Consider the following 23,345-nt stretch of genomic DNA (forward strand, 5'->3'; position numbering starts at 1 on the left):
GAGAACTCAATACTAAAAAGCGAGAACTGAGACACCGAAACCAAAAACCGCAGCCTGAGAACCGAGGTCGGTTGTTGTAAAAATCGAGAACTTGTTGGAATCGAGAACTACACGGTTCGAGATGGTAACAGTTACAGAAAGAAGGAATTCCATCTTGGAAAGAAATTGGTGCGTACGTGTTGAGACAAGTGAGCCACGGCGCCTTGCATACAAGCGACGGATCACAACGGTCTGTTGCATGCAGTCTCGCCACTATCAGTTGCTTGCCTTGAACCTGCCAAGCTCATCTATACCTACATCTGCACTTCGCAAACCACTCCGAAGTGTGTGGCTGAGGATACTTCCCACTGTACCAGTTACAAAGGCCTTTTCCCCTTCCATTCACGTATGGAGCGTGCGAAGAATGACCTTTTAATGTCTCTGTGCATGCTGTAATTAATCTAATTGTTTTACTCACGATCCCCATGGGAGAGATATGTCGGGGGTTGTGGTATCACAGTAACGAAGGGAAATGTGCAGCACAATAAAAGTACATCCGCTTGGAATGGCTGTAGGACAAATTTCAACCAGTATTAACGCCACCATGTCGATAAGTTTTGCTATGAAAAATGAATTACTACATTTAGTAGCAGTTACCGTTGATCTCCGTATCCCCATGAATACTTGCAGAACATAAATAAAAAACAATGAGAATCGTAATTTATTAAACTTGTTTTGTAATACTGTTCTTGGGAAATGTAGGTTACTGAATACATTCTGGACTCCAAGTGGGTTGTACGCTTCTTTATAGTGTGGTAATACAATTAGTTTTTCGCTTTTTAGCTCTCATTTCCATTTTCATTCACTTTTCTTATAGTTTCATCATCATCATCAACGTTCTATCACTTATTGATGTGGCCTCTTTCAGTCAGTGTGCAGAATAGAATCTCTCCAGGTTCTTCCATTTCTACCAGTCTTGAGTTTCCCGTTGCCAGTTCACCCCGGCTGTCATTCTTAAGTCTCTGTCCCATCTGTTCGGTGGTCTTCACTGTGGTCTCTAGTGGTAAACTGGACTCCAGTCTAGTACTTTTTTGACCACCTGCCATCTTTTCTTTGAGTGACGTGACCAGCCCACTGCCATTTCAAGGTATTCTACATCTAAATCTACATCTACACAGATACTCCACAAGCTGGTGGAGGGTACCCTGTACCACTACTTGTCATTTCATTTCCTGTTCCATTTGCAAACAGAGCGAGGGAGAAACAACAGTCTATATGTCTCCCTATGTGCCCTAATTTCTCATGTCTCGTTTAGCAGTCAGCTTCAAATACTGGTTCTCTAAATTCTGTCAATAGTGTTTCTTGAAAAGAACATCACATTACCTCCAGGAATTCCCATCTGAGTTTCTGAAGCATCTCTGTAACATTTATGTGTTGTTTGAACCTACCGGTAACAAATCTAGCAGCCCACCTCTGAATTGCTTTGATGTCATTCTTCAGTCCAAGCTCGTACGGATCCAAAACACTGGTGCAGTATATAAGAATAGGTCACACCAGGGTCCTATATGCAGTCTCCTTTACAGGTGAACCACTCTTTCCTAAAATCCTCCGAATAAACCGACCATTGGCCTTCCCCATCACAGTTCTTACATCTGTGGATTTACAGTTTCCTGCCTGATATTTACTGGCAACCTGTTAGAGACTATAAAACTTCAGTCAGAACCCTAGAGTGGAATGCATAGTCTATTTGAAAATTATTTTTACTTATCGTACTGTCGTTGTGAATTGCAGAGTTCATCTTAAATCCATTCTTGTTATTAACCACAGATGCCACGAGGAGTGGAGTCTATACGTATTGGCCTGTAAGTTTAAAATCTCTAGCTAAGAGGCTTCTACAAGGTGTTTGGTTGTCAGCTTTACACAATGTTCTTACTGCACGCTTCTGTAGACTTGTGCAGATAGCTTTGCACATTTGAGGATTTTCGTGTTGTCTGGTGGACAGGTATGAGTACGAGGAGCTGCCTCTGCCGCCGCGCATCACGTCTGACATGTACATCCAACGGCTGCTGGGTCTGCGTGACGTGCAGCTCGAAGTGCTGAGCCGGTCCTACTACAACGAGCCAGGCTCTCGCGCCAACATCGGTACGTATCGTATCACGCGTGATGCTCGCAACAGCATGCTGCAGCGCTGAGGGACGCGCGCTCTTCGTCTTTGCTAAACTCTCTTCTGTCTGCTGTCACTCTCTTCTCTCAGTTTCTCTGTCTCCAACAGCTATTGTCACTGGTACGCAGTCGTAAATCAAACGCCTGCGAGAAAAACCTGTCTTGCCAACGGAAATGGTTTAAAGACGAAACTCGATATGTGTTTTAATTTATTGCGTGTTAAAATAAAATAAAAATACTGCATACGACATCGTTTCTCAACTGGTGCGAATGCTTATGGCGTCGCTTGTTCATCATTACACGCTGTAATAACCTGTGACAATTTAAAATAAATTCGTATCACTCGTACAGCAATGTTGGAAGACCTGGGGTTCGTAAACGCTACGGTATCGTCTAAACGCTGAAATACTGTGGTCCGTTGAAACAAGGGAGTTGCCCCCACCAAATACACACTTGATGTTCCGTAGGTTCCCTCTCTTAGGAGAACCCTCAAGAACGTGGAACGAGTCATTCATAATTTTTTATGGTTTCCACTCATTCCCGATACACATAAACACAATTACGTTTTTTCAGGAAGAGGGAGGGAGCGGGCTTATCGTCATTTCTGAACGAAATTTTGTTTATTTCATTTTTTACTTTCCGGTACCGCTACATGAGAATTCTTCTGCAGTTTTCTCTTTATGGATTACGCTTCTTTGAAAACAACACATAATTTGGCCATGGCTGCATGTTTGGCATTCCTTTCGCATGCAGCTTCTATATTGGAGCTATCGCAAAAGCAACTGAAGTCATAGACAAATGAAAGCGTGATAATTGGTTCGGTGAAACGAAAAGAAACCTACATTTTGTAGATCAGCGTGTGTATTTTTATTCATGATGGGGAAGGCTACTGAGTGAGGTGAGAGGTTAGCACTGCGCTGCTGAAGAGTAGTGAAAGCTTAGATATAGGGCAAATCATTACAGTTAGCGACGCCTCGTGTAAAATATTAACATTGGAAATCAGTTATTTTCTTACCATTCTTCAATTTTCTCTCTTCAGTTCGGAATAATCAGCATTTTGTATCTTATCACATCAGGTTCAATGTCACTCTTTCATCAATTTACTAACATGAAGGCTCAAATCAAGGGTGAATCGCCTAAAACTTGCACGCCTTATATTTTCTGAACGATCTGAAGTATGGAAACGATGTTTTTGACAAATGTTACTGTATTCACACCTTCCAAGCTGACACACTGCGCAGTGGCTGACAGGCAGCAACAAAAGTCGCAAGACTGTGTATGACCTGGAGCCGATATTCAATTTTTTCGCATGGTCACCAACCTTCCCCAGACATACATACAATACTGTGTACACAGGCATTGTTCATAATATTCTGTGTTGAGTTTTATTTCGCGTATCGTGATCGAGTAATCTTTTTGAAGTAAACTTAAATTGAGTGATGCTGGTCCTCTGAGGGAGTTATCAACTGCAATCTTTAGGTACAATGATATCAATTTTAGCTAGCCAGCCGCGTAAAATGATGATTAACCCCATCAAGTATTGACAGTGAGATGTGGAAAGCAATAGAGAGCTCCACTGCAGAGTTTATACAGCGACAGCCGATTCCGGACATTTGATTTCATTGTAGCACATTTATCGGATATTTTTGCTGAAAGTTTTAATACCAACATTGACAGACATTATATCAACATACTTGTGTTTTCAAGAGGTTACGAATGCCGTTAAAAACTTACATCGCTCAAAAAGCAATGGAAAAGCTTGCTTCAGTAATTTGGTTAATCCAAGAGTTACAAGCGTTACTCATACAACAAAATTACGTATCCCTCTTTTACTACCATTTATCGAAAATCTCGTTTCAATACCTAGAGCTGTTCATGCCTTAATAGGATGCAAGGTTAAGGTGATTGACCCTGTATGTCAGTGAAGTTCTTGACTGGGCAACCATATAAAGACAGCAATGAATAGCACTGGCAATTACACTGATGAAGTTGAAAATCAGAATCGAGTCCATTTGTTTAGGGGAAAAAACAAAAAGTTGTCACAATCACAAATCAGCGGGGGCAAGGATGGAGCATCAGTGAAGCATGTTGAGGGCAGCAAGGCCGTGGGCCTATGCTGATCGGCGATGGCTTCTTGCAGGCAAAGGCCACCTGGCGTGCGTCACGTACGCTGGCGGGAAGGCCTTCTCCAGGCGGCGACCACTCGCTTCCCATGAGAACAACGGGGACTACATCAGGAACAACGTCAAGATGCTGTCGCACTACGAGAGAATGCGCGAGGCCGCCAAGAGCCCGGTAGTCGAGGAAAAAGGTACATGAGGTCTTCGCTCTTCAGGTGCAGGCTTGCCGAGGTGCCCGTGATGCGAGTTCAATGAGAGCTGCAGTACTGTTATTGTTGACCCATAATTCCTCTGTATGGATTATAACAAAAGGTGTTTAGGTGTCTGATTCACGTTGCATGAAATTAATACCCATCAGATATTCTTTAGTTATGTAATAGGCCTATCCCAAAAACAGGACTATTTCCTTTTATTATTAATATGAAACAGCAGAATTTACTACATTAACCGTGAACAGTGGAAGGTGCTGTACATATCATATTTTGCTTCCATCAGTGTAGACGTAAGCATGTTCTTGCAATGAAACACCTTGCTTCTTGCAGAAATACTATTACAGATTCCGTTTCGGCAATACCGAGGTAAAGCTATCATCAACCCAACATTTGTTTTGAACATAGTGCTTCACTAGGCATGATCATATTAGAGGTGGCATACTGTTGCCTTCAGCAATTATATTGTCCAGTCACCTCGCAAAAGCCTGATAAAGCACCTTTCCAGATGGACTGCTGCAAGACATGCAGGATGAATGTCAGTGAGGTGTTGGGAGGCACCAAATGGGACGTGGAGCTGTGTGACTCTAGTGCCATGGCCAGCTGGATTATGTTTCTTGACTGAAGATCTGTGGTGTGAACAGCCTGATCAAGGTGGTCCCATAGATTCTCAACTGGGTTTAAATCTGAGGAGTTTGGTGGCCAGGGAAGCGTGTTAACTCATCGTGGTGCTCTCCAAACCACACACGTACACTGCGAGCTTTGTGACACATTTGCATTGTCCTGCTGGTAGTTGCCATCAAGCCATGGAAAACCAGCTGCATGTAGGGGGACCATGGTCCCCAATGATAGACCCATACTTGTGTTGATCCGTTGTGGAATGACGAGATCATGCAGGGAATGCCAACAAAACATTTCCCAGACCATAATGGCACCTCCTTTGGTGTGCACCCTCTCAATGATTGTTGCAGGGTGTTTGCTTTCAGACGTTCCATGCTGTATATGCCTGATGGGCTGTAAAATGTGATTCATCTGAAAAGGCCACCTGCGGCCACTCGATGGACCTCCAGCTGCAGTAATGGCGTGCAAATTCCAGCCTTTGTTGCCAATGAACATTAGTCAGCATGGGTGCATGGACCAAGTGCCAACTGCGGAGGCCCATACGCAACAACTTTCACCGAACACCCATTGAAAAGACACTGTTGGTAGCCTCTAGGTTTATCTTGATGGTCAGTTGCTCAATAGCTGCACATCTATTCGCCCGTACACATCTCCGCAGCCATCTTTCACCCCTGTTATTTATGATCCCTGGTGCACCACAATTGCCTCTGCATCAGTTTTGGACAGCGCCATTTTGCCACGCATGGCATACTTTAACCACAGCGACACACAGATGGTTTAAAAACAGCCATTTCACAAATGCTTCCACCCTTGTCCCAAAAGCCAATGATCATACCATTTTGGATATCAGCAAATCATTCTGTTTCTGCATTATGATGACTGTATTGTTTCCTGTGTCCCCTCAATATGCTATACATACCCTCCACTGCTAGGGCTGCCACCTGCTTTAGTAAGTGTTTATTGCACGTTGACATCAAACATAGACAGCAGTGGTCACATTAATATGACTGGACTGTACATGTATTTATTGAGTATTGTTAATGTACTTATTATTGGCAGTGGTACAGCCTTGGAGTGTTTTGTGACAGCGTTCATGTACAAAATGCCCTTAATGTTAAAGCCGTGTCATGTTTGAGTTATAACTCAAGCTTTTGAAAATATTCTCCAGCTTCACTATCAGAAGATGGCTGACTTCTGAGACTGATGTGTGTATCTTGTTTAATAGTGGACTGGTTTACTGTTGGTGGAATGACATCAGCAGGAGTCAGATTTAGCCTACCTATGCAAATGCAGGAAGTGGACAGTGAAAGTCAGCAGACAATTTACACCATCTGCAATTCACAACTTTAGAAAAAGCAGCAACAGTAAAACTTAGACTTCCAAAAAGATGTAAGATCTTCCCTTCAGATATGAAGACACTATCCCATAATTTATCTTCTTGGAGCTCTAAAAACAAAGAAGTAGTAGAAACATGAATGTGCATAAGTAAATTTAAAAGAGATGGTGGATTTTATCTTATTGACATTTGGAACTGGGTACTAGACACAGAGCACACACAGAAAATCAAAATTAAATATATAATTTAAAAGGGATAGGACACTGTTGTGTGCAACCTCCATATTTCTTCCACCCTGTGATTCTGTCCTGGGAGATAGCAGTTCACTCTCTCCACTGTCTGTTGGCCACACTTTTGCATCCAGATCTCATCCCAATTGATATCACTCTACCAATAATAAGCCAGATACTTCATAAGAGGCAAAACACATTGATCCTGGCAAATAGTTAGCTCCTGATAATGAAAATTGTGATTATCTTTTAAAGTGCAAGTTATAACTCAAATGTGATTTGTCTCAGATTTGAATAAATGTTAAACATTATCAGTAATATCTTGGTGAGGAATCAATATACAGTACATCTCATGAACAATGAGATGGTCTGTTGAGGACATCTCTGACACCTGTAGAAGAAGGAAAAAGAAGTAAATTAGGGTTTATGTCCTGTGATATTATTAGAAGTGCCTTATATCTACAGAACACACAAGTATTTTGTGTACCAAACTGTACTCTAGGGGAATAATAAATCCCACACTCATCTTGAGAACAGCAACAAGAGACGTATCCTCTTGAGGTATATGACATTTATCACTGTACTATCTGATGTGAGGGTGGTTATAATTAGCTGCCTCTCATATATACATTTTTACTGCATTCTGATTTTGCGATAGCACATATGTTAACAGATTAACATAATTTATTTTGATCTTACACTATTATGATTTTTTGTGAGGGCTGTGGGAAGCTGCCTGCCATTTCCACATTGTATTTAACAGTTCGTCTAAGACAGACGATAATTCCAGTGGTCCTTTATTGATGTAATACTTAGAATGGCCTCAGATTTTTCTGTTACGATGTTCTTATTTCTTGTGGACTAAAGTTATTCAGGAATCATCACAGATTTATGCATAGATTGTTATGAAGAATTAAATTTGAATCTATGACTCTGTAAGGGCACTGATCTAGCTGATGACAGTTACTGCAGCTCTCATATGAATATTCTTTTTCGGTTATGTTATATATTATGCATGTTCCACCTCTTGAAATTGACAGGCACAATGGCTGTGTTAAGTAATCATTTATCGATAAACAAAAACTCTTTTTGGAAAGTTCTGTTAGGAGTGAACATTTGGAAAGCTCCTAAATTAATGTAAGACTTAAGAATAAACAATAAACTAGTTATCAATGAAATCCTTAAGAAAAAATTGTTAAAGCATTTCAATTTATCTCATTTGTTACTAAAACAGTACACTTTATTTCCTAATTATCTTCTATTGTTTAAATTAAAGACATAATACTAAGAAATAAATAAAAAACTAATTTTGTTGTGATGTTTGTGTTGTGTGCTGTGCTCTGTGCTTTGTTAGATGTGTGTGTTTTGAACTAGTTTGTAGAACTTGAGTTAAGATACTGCCTAAGTTAGTGCATTCCCTAATGCCCAGAGAACCTTTATACTTTGCTCCTGTAATATGTTGTACTGAATATCGAACAGTCTCGACGCAGTTCCTTAAAAACCATTGTCTGGCAATGTTTGTTTCATGTAACTGTCTTGAAAATAGTATATAAGAACAAATCATTAGACTAAGTACAGTTTTTAGCTTTTATTTTCTTATTTTTATGCAACATTGTAAAATTAATGTTTTAGACTCCCAACACTTAGTATAACACCCTTTGCATGGATAATGGACTCACTTTGCCAGTGCCTGAACAGTGTAGTTCATGCTTTATGGCATTATTCATGATCCAAATCACTTTTATTGTTCTGCCCAAAATTTGTTCATTGCTTTCATATCAGGATCATTTTCTCATATTGCTTAAGTTGCTCTGTGGGTTTCCTCTTGAGAAGGTTCACAACTTTTTGCACAAACAACATGGAATCCTATCTTGCATAAAATACATTCTAATTTACCATTCTACAATTCTCAGTTGGCAGTAACTTTGTATACTGTGTAAGTTTAATTCTTAATTGAACAGCCTTGCCAAGACATCAGACTCTACAGTTTGTTCACATCTTCATGAATGACAGCTTCGTAGAGCTGGATCAGATGAAGCCAACAGGAATTGCTCGGTTAAATTTTGGCCACAAGTGTTTTGTGTCTGGCTGTAGCCAGCATTAGCAGTCTAATAATTCAGTACCTCCGTGTGCAGTAGCCATTATGAACTGATTTTTGTACTGTGTTGTGCCATAACAAAGCAATGAAGCACATTAATAGTGCCAGCACTGCATGACAAAAGTGCAGCTTGTTCCCCCAAACCACTAGTGGCACTGCGGCTGTAAATACATTGAGCTCCAGTTGATGGAGCCTGATTGTCTCACTCCCTACACCCCTGGAAATTTTGGTTGAGACATCATAAATAAACAATAGATACTGTACAATACTACATGATGTATAACTGAACTAGGTTCTTTCATGAGTTGAGTCTCTTAACTGGCATTGAAAGCCTACTGCACCATCATAATCTCACTTACTGCTTGTTCTCAAAAACAGATGTACTATTACTATATAAAAGATAGCACAATTTTCCGTTTCTCATATAAAGTAAAATGATACAATATTATTTCATAAATTTTGTTTTTATAAAGTATTTGAGCATTTAACTTTCAAAAAGCACCTTCTAGTTATCAACAGATCAGTATTCCTGCTGGTTTGCTAACATAAACATTAAGGCACTAAGCATCAAAGTTAGTGTTACAAAGACCTCTTCTGTCCATAACAACACATTTTGCATGTCAATTCATTGCTTTTCTGCTGCGATTGCTTAGCACAAGAGGTTTTAGCTCTCTGGTTATTTTAATGCTGTATGTTTTCAGTATTTTTTCAATATTTTGAGTTTGTTCAGATCATGTGTGCTGATGTTTATGAAATTTTTACAATAATTATGAAGCAAACTTTTGTAGCATGTAGTATTTTCTCCTTATCTTTTGTGGTGAATTCATACGTCAGGCTCATCACCTCGGAGTGTCACGGCAATACAACATTTGGGAAATCATTTCCATCAAAACAATACATACATGAAATTTTACATAATGCTATTGAACTTAACTTCATTAGCCCAAAATATCAACAGCATTTTTTGAAAATTTTCGCTATATGCTCACAACAGCCACAGCATTCAGTTCCTGGCTAAAACTACCAGAAATGCATTTTCCTCATTTATTTTTGGCTGAAGTTTGGGATGCCATAGTGTTATCCACTTAAGCGAGTAAAAGTTTGTTGCATTCCTCATACTACTGTGAATAGTGGTCTCTAAATGTCTATTTGTGAAATCTAGGTATAAATTTTTTCACATCTGGAACTGGAGAGTCAAACACTGTGTTTCAGATGGACTTGGAGTAGTCTTATTCATCTGTCTACGACTTTCCTTGCCTGACTTTCAAATAGCCAGCAATTTCATTATTTCCGAATATTTGTTTGATAATAAAATACACTGTCATAAGTGCAGTAGTTTCATTTACATTATTTGGGAAGTGATTCTTTTTCTCTTTACTTTATTGCTTTAGGCTATAATGAAATCCAGGAGCAGCAGCACTTCTTTGTATGTTTCGGCTCAGTACAGTGATAATTTGGATACAATATTATTAGGAAGTGAATGAAGTCTGGCAGATATCACAGACAGCTGTTATTTTTATTATAAGAAAAATGAGAGACAGAAATCAATGATTAATGTATTTGGTGTGACATGATCTTAGATGCAAAAAGAGACAGACTGTTTAATGTGGTATAGAATAGGTTTTGTGAAAGAAAAATTATATTGTTTCTTTCCACAACTTTTTTGACATACTGTCACTGTGAGTTAAGATAATTAAGGAAAACATAAAACAGTCTGCATGTAAATGATAAAAAATAAATAATTGCAATTACCTGAGTATTTTTATGCAATGAAAAATTACTTCTTGAAAAAAGGAGGAAGTATGTCCCTAAAAAGTTGGGGTGGTACAGGAGCAGAGTGACAGGTTACCAGGGCAAGTAGGGAATCACACTTAGGTTACACTTTGCTAGCCTCTGTTCACTGTGTGACTTCTCCTTGCAGGCCCTGAGGCTGAGCAGGTTGCAACGGCCTGAGCTCAGTTGGTGTGTGCGCCGCTAAAATTTTCTTCTCTCTATCTTTTACACATAACACACTGTTAAACCTATCTGTCCACCTACAGATCTGTCAATAAAATCTTCGGTTGCTTCAGTCTCACACTGTTGTGTTTTTTTTTTAATCCCTGATACACTCTTTAGCGCATGCCCCCTTTCATCCTACCAGTGGTTACTGCCGCACATCTTTTCAGTCATTAGAATGACTGATGTAAAATGTACTTTTTGGAGCATGACATAATTTACTGTTTTTGTGCATTAACTTTTTGAATTTTTGAAAACTGTGATTTTTTATAAACTTTTTTAATTTAAGAAAAGATACTCTTTGTGTATTGATGAAAATGGTATCCAGATCAAGACCCGTACATCATCTGCCTCATTACAACTATGGTGAGTACTTAACTTTTATTTACAGCATCTTGGGCAAGTAATAAATGCAGCATGTGTTTAATGTCAATTAGTGGTTTAGTTAATACCATTACAGAACTTTTATGTAACTAAACATAATTAGCCAATTCCCCACAAAACAAAAAAGATGGTAGTACTGTACTAGACTGCCATACCTGTAGTTCTTTTAAGATATTTGTGCATGGAAAAAACCGAGCCTTACACATGCAGAGTACCATAGCTAATGAGAGCATTGTTAATATTTCATGAATAGCACCAGACACCAAGTATAGTTCTGATGTAAGATAGTATGCAAAGAGCAAAGTGTGTCATTAATACCTGTATTTGTATGGTTAAAAAAAAAAAAAAAAAAAAAGGTTAAATAACTTATCGGCAGCTTTTGCTGAGTTGAAATGGGGAGTGCAAACTACAAAATGTGTTAATAGTTGACATGAAAAGTGCTTTTGCAAAATAAATGCCACATTCATTGCATGTAATGCAAAGATTATCACTACAAGCAAAGTTTTACCTTGACAGCCAAATATACATAAAGTAAAATGGCTCTTATTGCATGTACTCTACAGAGGGACGCAACTCACAGGTGCCCATAATTTTTTCCCCTCTAATTTAATGCATTTCATGGCTTTGGTGGTGAAAAATTTGATTACATATACACTCCTGGAAATTGAAATAAGAACACCGTCAATTCATTGTCCCAGGAAGGGGAAACTTTATTGACACATTCCTGGGGTCAGATATATCACATGATCACACTGACAGAACCACAGGCACATAGACACAGGCTACAGAGCATGCACAATGTCGGCACTAGTACAGTGTATATCCACCTTTCGCAGCAATGCAGGCTGCTATTCTCCCATGGAGACGATCGTAGAGATGCTGGATGTAGTCCTGTGGAACGGCTTGCCATGCCATTTCCACCTGGCGCCTCAGTTGGACCAGCGTTCGTGCTGGACGTGCAGACCGCGTGAGACGACGCTTCATCCAGTCCCAAACATGCTCAATGGGGGACAGATCCGGAGATCTTGCTGGCCAGGGTAGTTGACTTACACCTTCTAGAGCACGTTGGGTGGCACGGGATACATGCGGACGTGCATTGTCCTGTTGGAACAGCAAGTTCCCTTGCCGGTCTAGGAATGGTAGAACGATGGGTTCGATGACGGTTTGGATGTACCGTGCATTATTCAGTGTCCCCTCGACGATCACCAGTGGTGTACGGCCAGTGTAGGAGATCGCTCCCCACACCATGATGCTGGGTGTTGGCCCTGTGTGCCTCGGTCGTATGCAGTCCTGATTGTGGCGCTCACCTGCACGGCGCCAAACACGCATACGACCATCATTGGCACCAAGGCAGAAGCGACTCTCATCGCTGAAGACGACACGTCTCCATTCGTCCCTCCATTCACGCCTGTCGCGACACCACTGGAGGTGGGCTGCACGATGTTGGGGCGTGAGCGGAAGACGGCCTAACGGTGTGCGGGACTGTAGCCCAGCTTCATGCAGACGGTTGCGAATGGTCCTCGCCGATACCCCAGGAGCAACAGTGTCCCTAATTTGCTGGGAAGTGGCGGTGCGGTCCCCTACGGCACTGCATAGGATCCTACGGTCTTGGCGTGCATTCGTGCGTCGCTGCGGTCCGGTCCCAGGTCGACGGGCACGTGCACCTTCCGCCGACTACTGGCGACAACATCGATGTACTGTGGAGACCTCACGCCCCACGTGTTGAGCAATTCGGCGGTACGCCCACCCAGCCTCCCGCATGCCCACTATACGCCCTCGCTCAAAGTCTGTCAACTGCACATACGGTTCACGTCCACGCTGTCGCGGCTTGCTACCAGTGTTAAAGACTGCGATGGAGCTCCGTATGCCACGGCAAACTGGCTGACACTGATGGCGGTGGTGCACAAATGCTGCGCAGATAGCGCCATTCGACGGCCAACACCGCGGTTCCTGGTGTGTCCGCTGTGCCGTGCGTGTGATCATTGCTTGTACAGCCCTCTCGCAGTGTCCGGAGCAAGTATGGTGGGTCTGACACACCGGTGTCAATGTGTTCTTTTTTCCATTTCCAGGAGTGTATTAACAAGTCTACATTTCTTCTCCTCATTCACCACTTTAGAAACATATATCATTCATTTCTTTTAAGCTCCTTGCTCCAACACCTTCAAAAATGAAAATATTTATATAGCAAACACATAAAAATTACTTTCCTCTGTCTGTAATCTTCCTTACTGAAACATCATTTTAAATTGTTGAACAGTCTAGATTAATGAAGAAATCTATGGAAAAAAATAGAGACTAAAAAGGCACTTTTTCTTTTTGACTGTACAGAATTTGGTTTTGGACTAACATGTAAATATCTTCTTGCTATGCACTTTGCCTTCAGCTTCAAAAGTGTCTGCCCCTTTTTCCAATTGAGATTAATTGGCCCCTGAAACTCATTTATACAAATGTCACAATAACTATTCCCAAGCAAGCTCTCAAATTTTCACACAACCAGCAAAATAGTTCAGTGATTACATGATCTTCTTCCATGTGGAGCAAACATGGTGGTTTCTAATCAATATTAGACCTCAATAATTTTTAATTTTTATATGATGCTGACCAAAGCTTATTTTCAACATATAGGTTCTAGAAGACTCAATGATAATTACAAAGTAATCTCTATAATTTTTCATGCTGAAATCATGCAATACAAAATCTGCAAAGACTCTACAGATCCTCCTCTCTACTTCTGCAGTTCAGTTGTTCAGATCATTAGCTGATTATTTCTGCAGTACAAAAGCACCAGGAATTTAAACTTTTGTTTAGTTAACTTCTGCAGGCATTAAGAAGAACCTATGATACATATAATCAGAAGCAGATCATTGGATGTGTTATGTGGTATTAAGAATAGGGAAGACCAATGTGTTTGAAGTACTATAAACTACTGTGATCTGGGTAATGATGACACTCACAGCTACTGACATGACATCATCAGTCAAGGATACTTCTCAGTCACCACATTCAAACAGAAACCAGTTCTCAAGAATCAAAGAGGAACATCGCTGGCTAGGTGGCAATGTCAAAGCCTCAGATTATCACCAAGGATGTTTAGCACGATAGTGACTGTGTTGAGACTATGTGATATGACCCAGTGACAGTTTTGTTAGATAATTCATTATCCTGTACTGAACAATAAATCAGGTCTGTGTATGAAGTATGCCAAAAGCAGCTTATACGTTGGGCTACATATCTCCAACTGTTAAATATGAAATGGTGCTAGTAGGGTAGGCCTACTAGAAACAGTTACATTATTTAATACTAATCCAGGCTATATTACAAAAATTCCTCTATAAATAATTTAAAGGCTTTAAGCATCTATTGTAAAATTATCTACACCTCTACAACAAATTCAAGAAGGACTAGTATTACATCAGTAATGCCCTTTCAGGTATTTTCATCATTTTGGTAAGTTTGTGTACCTGCATTTTCTGAGCATATAAGAGAATGAAATTGCATATAGAAGGGTAATAGATGAGAGAGTAACTCCACAACTACAGTTAGGTACTAATGCTAAAGAAAGATGTAGGAAACAAACCAGGCAAATGTTTGTTAAGTGTGACGTACATAAGTGAAGATTGACGAAAGAGTAGTGTCATGTAAGTATGCTGGCATGGAAACTTAATGTATTCTGAAAGAACAGATACTTAATGTAATAAATGAATAAATTAAAATAAGACATAAGTAGAAAAGTATAGTTACATAGAAAATTAGGACAGTATAAAAGACTGATGTAGTCAAAGGGCACAACACAGGACAAGAATTATCAACTGAGTAAAACATAAGAATATGGAATGAGTTGTGAACTGTTGCATATAAGGAAGACTATTTCTTATGTTGATAGACAAGCTGAATGACAACAAGTACCATATCTTGTATAAGTAATATTCTGCCAATATAGACTGTAAAAACATGTACTTCTAAAACTGGCAGGAAAAGTGTAAGTGAAATATTACTTGAAATCTTCAGGAGGAATAGTAGGAGCACCAGCTTTTACCTATATTTTATGCCAGGGTATCTACTTTTCATGCTACTGGAGAAGGTACAAGTATAATCTGCACAACTGAAGAGCTACATCTTGTCTTTACAAGGATTCTCTCATAATTACACATTAGATGTAGATGTAGATATACCAGTATTTTGGCGTAGTAAAAAACCTTCCTTCAGCGCAGGATTTTTTATGTGTTTCTGTTTGTGATCTTCTTGTGCTATCTTTCTAATATTTTACCTATAGTATGTAACAGTATTCACAGAACAAAAACATTAAATCTCTCATAATGGTGTTATTATATAAAGAATTTAAAATAAGCATATGAAATTCAACCATAACAAATAATACCATTTCTAAATCTGTAAATATAATTTCTGCATTTACCAAGTTTGCCTTAGTAGCAGAAAATATAAAATTCTAATCCATATTGAAATAAAACTGAATTTTGAGTTGCCTATGTAAATTTTAAATTTAATGTCCTTGTTTAGGCAGAGGAAACCATACTACAAATTAAGATCAAAGCTAATGTTCTAACACTATGTAATTCAGAATGTCAAATAACATGTCTTACATGTATGTTTTCTAAAATAATAACAACAAAGGACTATAACAATAAGGGTGACATTTGGAAATATTCAAAGTTTTCAAATGAGTTTTATGTTCTTTCTAAACTTTTATGGCTTAAAATTATTGCACCTTGTATAATTCTTCATATATTCAAAAAAATTCTCTAATTAATGTTGCACATAAATGTTTGAAGAAAAATTGTTGATGAACTTTTTATTTCCTACAGTGTTTCCTGGGGAATCTCGTATTGCCAGGGGTCCAAGACCTGTGAATAGTGGTTACTACAGACCAACAAATGACCCTGTAAGTAAGACATTTGAAAAGCTTTAGAAAATGGTTTTAAAGAAAAGTGTAAGGCAGCTGCACAAAATAATGTAAAAATTATGTGGTAAATGTCACGAGGGATAGATAATCTGAACGTGCTTGTAGATGTTTGATGAATTTGATTATGTATACTAATACATATTGCAGAAAAAATGTATTGATATGACATCATTTTGCCAGTAAATAAACAATGGACAGGTTTACATGTGAAGTTACATAAAATCATTATTTGGAGTATTAGATAGGAGCAGTACCTGAATAGTGGAAGAAAGGAGCAGTGGATGTTTTTACAGTTGCTGTTTGTCTTGTAACATATGAAAACATGTATTAGACTTGTGTATAAGTTCCTAGTGTTTTTGCACAAGTCCAATAAACACAACAGATACACATAAGACAAGCTTTAGTCATAAATAATGTATTCTTCTTCACTATTTACAACAATCTGCCAACACTGGGGTAACTTTTTCATTCACAGCTGTAGAAATCACATGGTTTTGAGGCAAAAAAATCATCAAGCAAGGAAGTTTCTTGAAGGTTATTCGACAAAGAGTGGAAAAATTGAAAATATGGAGGCACAAGATCAAGTGAATAAGATGTGTGTGGAGTGACTTCCCAACCCAACTCCTGTAAAGAATTTTTTGTCGGTCTGGCAGAATGTGTGCATTAATGTGGAGTAGCATCACTTCACACAGTCTTCTTGGTCATTGTTCTTGGATTGCATCTGCAAGACATCTCAGTTGTTGGCAGTAAATGTCAGCAGCAATGGTTGCACATTTGGGAAGCAATTCATAGTGCACCACACCATTGCTCTTCTACCAGATGCATAACATTATCTTTTGTGAATGCGTGCAGGTCTTTGTACAGGGAGTTGCTGCTATGTTTGGTCTCAATCATTCCTTTCTTTCCCTTATATTAGCATAAAGACCACTGCTCGTCACTAGTAGTGATACAGTGTAGGAATGGTCAGTGTTGCTCATGAGTCAACTGATTATGACCAGCAGATATGAGCATATGGCCACCTGCTGATTTCTGTGATTCGGCTTAGAGCATGTGGTACCGACATACCTGCTTTTTGAACCTACCCCATTGCAGGCAAATGTCACGTGATGGTGAAATGATCACAGTTCACCACATTTGCCAGTCCTTGAGTACACTGATGTGGATCCTGGATTAATGCATTTAAACAATCTCCATCAAACACCAAAGTCTACTTGAATTTGGAGAGTCACTAATGTCCAAATGATCCTCCTTAAAATGGTAAAACCATTGCCTTGCTATGTTTTGTCCAGTGACATTATTCCCATAAAAGGCACAAATGTTTCTGGCTTCCTTTACTGCTGTCATCCCTCTATTGAACCCAAAAAGAAGAATATGTCGGAAATGTTCAGATTTTTCTCCACTTGAACTACCAATAAAAAAATAACAGTTGATAATTAAACCCATAACAACAGGAACAGCAACATGCAAAACAAAAATGCTATGAATTTATGCACCAACCTAATAGTTAAGGTAATTTACAACTAATTCCCATATTTTCAGTATGAGTGGATTAGCCCTAGTCATAATTTTCTGTCATCGCACTTTGGAAACGTAAACTGCATGTGGAGTACTACAAGGATTGATACTGGGCCCACTCTTGTTTCTAACCTACATATTTGATCTTCTAGTGACTTTAAAAGACAATTCAAAAACTGTAATGTTGATTCAAGCATACTATAAAAGTGTCCTGTAAGTCAACCTTAGCAGACACGGCTTGGATGTCAGCTGATTGCTCCTACAAGGGGTTCACAGCTAACATTTTAATTCATAATATCACAAAGAATCATATTAGGCAATTTCAAATAAGTTATAAAGAACTGTTAGCACCAGAAGTAGATATTATTGATAATACACTAAATGAAACACACTGTGCAAAATTCCTTGGAGTCCAGTTAAAATGCAGTCAAAACAAAGATAAAATAATCAAGAAGCTGAATTATGCATGTTTTGCCCTTACAAGCATCTTTCATTGTGTTGATCCAAAGACAAGAGTGTTGGCTTATGAGGTTTGATAAAAAAATGTAACAACTGAATTTCTTTTAGCAGCAGCTGCTGCTGATGCTACAACCATTTGATGTAATCTGTCTGTTAGCTTAATCCATTGAGACAGGCAGCATCAAGTTCTGCACCCCCGGGGCACTAGAGTGGGGTTGTGTTTACTGCGTCTGTTGTGTGCCGTGGATTTTAAACAATGTGTGAAAGTTAAGCTCTGTTTCACATTGCAAAAAAGTACCAAATAAAATCAAGAAATGTTGAAATTGGTGGATGGTAATAATGCTGTGACTCTGAAGACTTTTTACAAATGGTATGAGTGATTTAAAAGCAGAAATAAGTCAGTAGAAGACAAGCAATGTTCAGGATGTCTGCTAACCTCAGAAGCAGAAGAAAATGTGCAAAAAGTGGCGAAAATCGTTTGTTCAAACAGGCAGATAACTATTCAAGAACTTACAAAAGAACTTGGCATCTCATATAGGTCTGTGCAAAATATTTTAACTGATAATTTGCAAATGACACAAATCAGTGCAAAATTTGTTCACTTTTGAGTGATGAACAGAGGATAAATTGTGTGTCAGCTTGCATGGAGTTGAATGATTGTCTTTGGTCGGATTTGGGTTTCATGTTCAAAACTGTAACTTGAGATATAACTTGGGTCTATGGGTATGACCCTGAGATGAAAATTCAGAAATCTCAATGGAAAACTAGTGAATGTCCTCACCCTAAAAAGCGCATGTCAGACAAAATCAAAGATCAAAGTCATGCTTATTGTTTCTTTTTTTAAATATTGAGAGCTTGGTGTGATCAAGTTCATTCCAATGGGAGCAACTATAAACACCAGATTTCACAAGGGTGTACTGCAACATTTGAAAAATGGTGTACAAAGAAAGAGGCCAGAAAAATGGGCCAACTAGTTCCTTGTTTATCATGACAATGTGCCGTGCCACACCCTGCTTTCAATTTGCAACTTTTTAGCAGGAATAATTGTTCTGTTCTGTCCACATCCACCTTACTCAAGAGATTTAGCACCATGTGACTTTTCACTCCTCCAAAAAAATTAAAACAGTGCTTAAAGGAAAATATTTTGACACCATTCTGGATATTGAGATCGCCAGAAAAGAGCAACTGAACACCCTTTTAAAAAAAGCCTGCTATAAATGCTTCCAGTCATGGATACAACGTTGGGATAAGTGCATCACTAGCCAAGGACAGTATTTTAAAGGAGATTAAATCAAACTCCATATAGGCTTATTACTTAGTTTCTAATAAAATTATTCACTACATTTTTATCACACCTTGTATTTTGCATATTTGCTGTCTTATGAAATTACATTCTGAGCAGTGCACCTATGATTAAATTTAATCCTTGTACCACTAAAAAGATGAGTGAAATAACTATTAGTGTTGGTGATGTTGAGAAACAGCAGAAATCGTTAAAATTAAACAAAGCTTCAGGGCCTGGTGGAATTCCTGACAGATCCTATGCTGAATTTGTGGCTGAGTTAGCTCTTCTTCTAACTATAGTCTATTGTAGATCCCTTGAACAAAAACCCATGCCCAGTTCTTGAAAAAGAGCACAGATCACACCACTCTACAAGAAGATTGGTTGAAGTGATCCACAAAACTACTGTCCAATATCTTGGCATTGATTTGTTATTGAATCTTAGAATGTATTCTGAACAGGATGACCTCGTCAATGCCAACCAGCATGAATCCTGGAAACACTGACCTTGTGATTGCACTTTTCTCATGTGACATACTGAAAGCTTTGTATCAAGACAGTCAGGTAGATGCAGTATTTCTTGATTTCCAGAGAGTATTTGACTCAGTACCACACCTATGCTTATTGTCAAAAGTATGATCATATGGGATGTCAAGTGAAATTTGTGACTGGATTTAGGACTTTCTGGTAGGGAGGATGCAGCATGTTATCTTGGATGTAGGGTCATGTGTGCCCCAGGGAAGTGTGTTGGGACCCTTGCTGTTCATGTTGTATATTAATGACTTTGCAGAAAATATTAATAGTAACCTGAGACTTTTTGCAGATGATGCAGTTATATACAATGAAGTATTGTCTGAAAGAAGGTGCATAATTATCCAGTCAGATCTTGATAAGGTCTCTAAGTAGTGCAAATATTGGCAGCTTGCTTTAAACATTCTGAAATGTAAAACTGTGCACTTTACGAAATGAAAAAAAAAACCATAGTATCTTATGGCTATAATATCAATGAGTGACTGTTGGAATGGACCAATTCATACAAATATCTGGATGTACGAGGGTGAGTCAAATGAAAACCTTAAATTTGTAATAACGAATCGAAATTTCATGCCGTTATCCTGTAAGTTGGTAAGCGTGCTACAAACAGTGTGCATAATGGCCTGTAGGTGGCAGCATAGTGCAGATTCACACATACCATAGCAGTATCAGTATAAAGATGGCCGCCCCACTTGCGACTTGCACCAGGGAAGAACAGCATTCTGTTATTCGGTTTTTGCGTAGTGAAGATTTGAAACCTATTGAAATTCATCGACGAATGAAGGTTCGGTAGGGTGATGCATGTTTGTCACAGCAGCAAGTCTATGAATGGAGTAGTAAGTTTGCAAATGGTGTGACTTCAGTGGAAGATGCTCCTCGTCCAGGTCAGGCACAACGAGTTGTGACTCCACAGAACATTGCAGCAGTTGAAGCCATAGTGAAGGAAAACTGCTGAGTGACACTGAATGACATTGCAGCATGTTTACAGATTAGTCATGGGTCAGCACGCCACATTGTGCATGATGTGCTCCAGTTTCACAAAGTGTCTGCAAGATGGGTACCACAGCAGCTTATTCCTGAAATGAGAGAATGACATGTTGAAACTTGTGAAGAACTTCTTCGGCGCTTTGAACAAGAAGGTGATGGCTTCCTTGAAAGAATCATTACTGGGGACAAAACCTGGGTTCACTTCCATGAACCAGAAACAAAGAGAGAGAGCAAGGAATGGCGCCATTTCTCATCACCAAAACCAAAGAAGTTTAGAAAAGAACTATCAGCAGGGAAGGTTATACTGACTCTCTTTTGGGACGAAAAAGGTGTCCTTTTGAAGCATTACATGCCTAGAGGGACCACTGTCACCATTGCATCATACACAGATCTCCTAAAAAATCATCTGTGGCCTGCAATCAAATCAAAGCAATGTGGATTGCTGTCAGCAGGGGTCCTTTTGCAACATGGCAGTGCAAGGCCCCACACTGCCTGTTCAACAGTTGCAATAATCACAGACCAGCATTTTGAGTGTCTTCCTCATCCACCATACTCACCAGACCTTGCCCCAAGTGATTTCCATATGTTTGGATCAATCAAAGACGCAATAGGAGGAAAGAAGTTCCATTCTGATGAAGAGCTACGCCACGCGGTGCATGGGTGATTGCGCGGACTACCAAAAGAATTTTTTTCTAAAGGAATTTATGCACTTTGTAAGCACTGGAGGACTTGCATTGAGCATGGGGGAGATTATGTTGAAAAGTGATACAGCTTTGTACCACTTCTGCACAATAAATAATATTTTAAAAAATATTTAAGGTTTTCATTTGACTCACACTCGTAACATCCGGTAGGGATATGAAATGGAATGATCACATAGATCAGTTGTGGGTAAGGTAAGGGGTAGAATTCAGTTTATTGGTAGAGTACTGGGCAAGTGCAATCAGTCTACAAAGGAGATTGCTTACAAATCACTCAAGTGACTGGTTCTAGAAGACTGGGTAAGTGTGTGGGACTCATACCAAATAGGACTAACAAGGGATATTGAATGTATTTGGAAAAGGGCAGCATGAATGGTCACAGGTTTGTCTGATCCATGAGAGAGTGTCACAGAGATACTGGAGGAACTGAACTAGAAGACTATTGAAGACAGGCGTAAACTATCCCATGAAAGTCTGTTAACAAATTTTCAAGAACCAGCTTTCAATGACTACTCTAGGAATATACAAAAAACCCCAATGTATCACTCACATACAGATTGTGAAGATAAGATTAGAATAATGATTGTACACACAGAGGCATTCAGGCTATCATTCTTCATGTGCTCCATATGTGCACTGAATGGGAAGAACCCTAGTGACTGGTACAATGGGACATACCCTCTGCCAGCACTTCGTGGTGGTTTGCAGAGTATAGAAGTAAATGTAGCTGAGAAGTCAGTTTGGCTGACTGCAATGCAGGGGACCCAGGTTCGATTCTCAGTACTACTGGGGATTTTTCATTGGTGGAAGGAATGTGATAGAGTCCATTTCAGCCTCATGATGGCAATTGAGGAGCTACTTTAATGCGAAATAGTGGCAGCAGGTCTGCCAACTCGACAGCAGTCAGGAGAGCAGCATTTTGACCTCACACTCCTCTGTACCTCATCCAGATGATGCCACTGGCTGAGGATGACTTGCCAGTCAGTCAGGTGTGACTGATAGATCTGTCGTCAGACCAGTGATGCTTTCCTTTCTCCTTACCAGTTCACCTAAAATAAATAAAGTGTTCATTCAGCAGAAGTGACCAGTAAGAATATTGTGTAAAGTAGTTGAATGTACATCTCGCAGAAGCATTTTTAAGGATCTTGGAATTCATATGCTCACTTCTCGATATATTTACTCCTTAATGGTTTTTGTCATCAGTTGACCCAGTCTTGTATCCGAGGCTGTTTGTGAGTTAGCCAGTAATTTTACAATGAAGAACAAAATGGATTTAGATAAGATCATTCATCTACAGACAATGTGTTTGTAATTAAAACCATTATAGAAAAACACAGAGAAATTAATATAGAAACCCATATGGCCTTTATCAACCTTGAGAAGGATTTTGCCCTGTGAGCCATGATAGCCTATGGAAAATTATGTCTGAATGTGGATATCCTTATCACCTAATAGTGGTAGTGCAAAATCTTTACAACACTATGTGCATTGTAATAAATACAGACAGAAGTCAGAAGAAACAGTTTTTAACCAAGGTGTTAGAGAAGGGTGTGAACTATCACCTACCCTTCCTAATATTTACATGGAAATATAAAGTAAACAAAGGGATAAAGGTAATGAATGAGGAATATTTGAATGTTCTTTTGTTTGCTGATGACATTGTTATTATTTAAAAGAATGAAGATGAACTCCGAAGAGCAGTATACCAACTGAACAATATTTGCAGGAAGTACAACTCCAAAATTTCTAGAAATAAAACAAAAATAATGGAACTTCCAGGAATATATCCAGTCAGATCAAAACTGTTTTGG

At 39.1% G+C, this 23,345-nt stretch overlaps 1 protein-coding gene across 7 annotated transcripts in view; it reads left to right on the plus strand.

The window, feature by feature from the left end:
- LOC126169406 (uncharacterized) overlaps positions 1-23,345 on the plus strand; it is a 121,008-nt gene that overhangs the window by 92,349 nt on the left and 5,314 nt on the right. For 6 of the 7 annotated variants that reach the window (XM_049920638.1, XM_049920644.1, XM_049920639.1 and 3 more), the window contains 3 exons: positions 1,982-2,121; positions 4,283-4,453; positions 15,959-16,035. In XM_049920638.1, the coding sequence (XP_049776595.1) occupies positions 1,982-2,121; positions 4,283-4,453; positions 15,959-16,035 (388 nt within the window). The remainder of the gene's footprint in view (positions 1-1,981; positions 2,122-4,282; positions 4,454-15,958; positions 16,036-23,345) is intronic. The other variant, XM_049920643.1, reaches the window with a different exon arrangement.

Source organism: Schistocerca cancellata, chromosome 1 (assembly GCF_023864275.1).
Source record: "Schistocerca cancellata isolate TAMUIC-IGC-003103 chromosome 1, iqSchCanc2.1, whole genome shotgun sequence".
Lineage (NCBI taxonomy): Eukaryota > Metazoa > Arthropoda > Insecta > Orthoptera > Acrididae > Schistocerca > Schistocerca cancellata.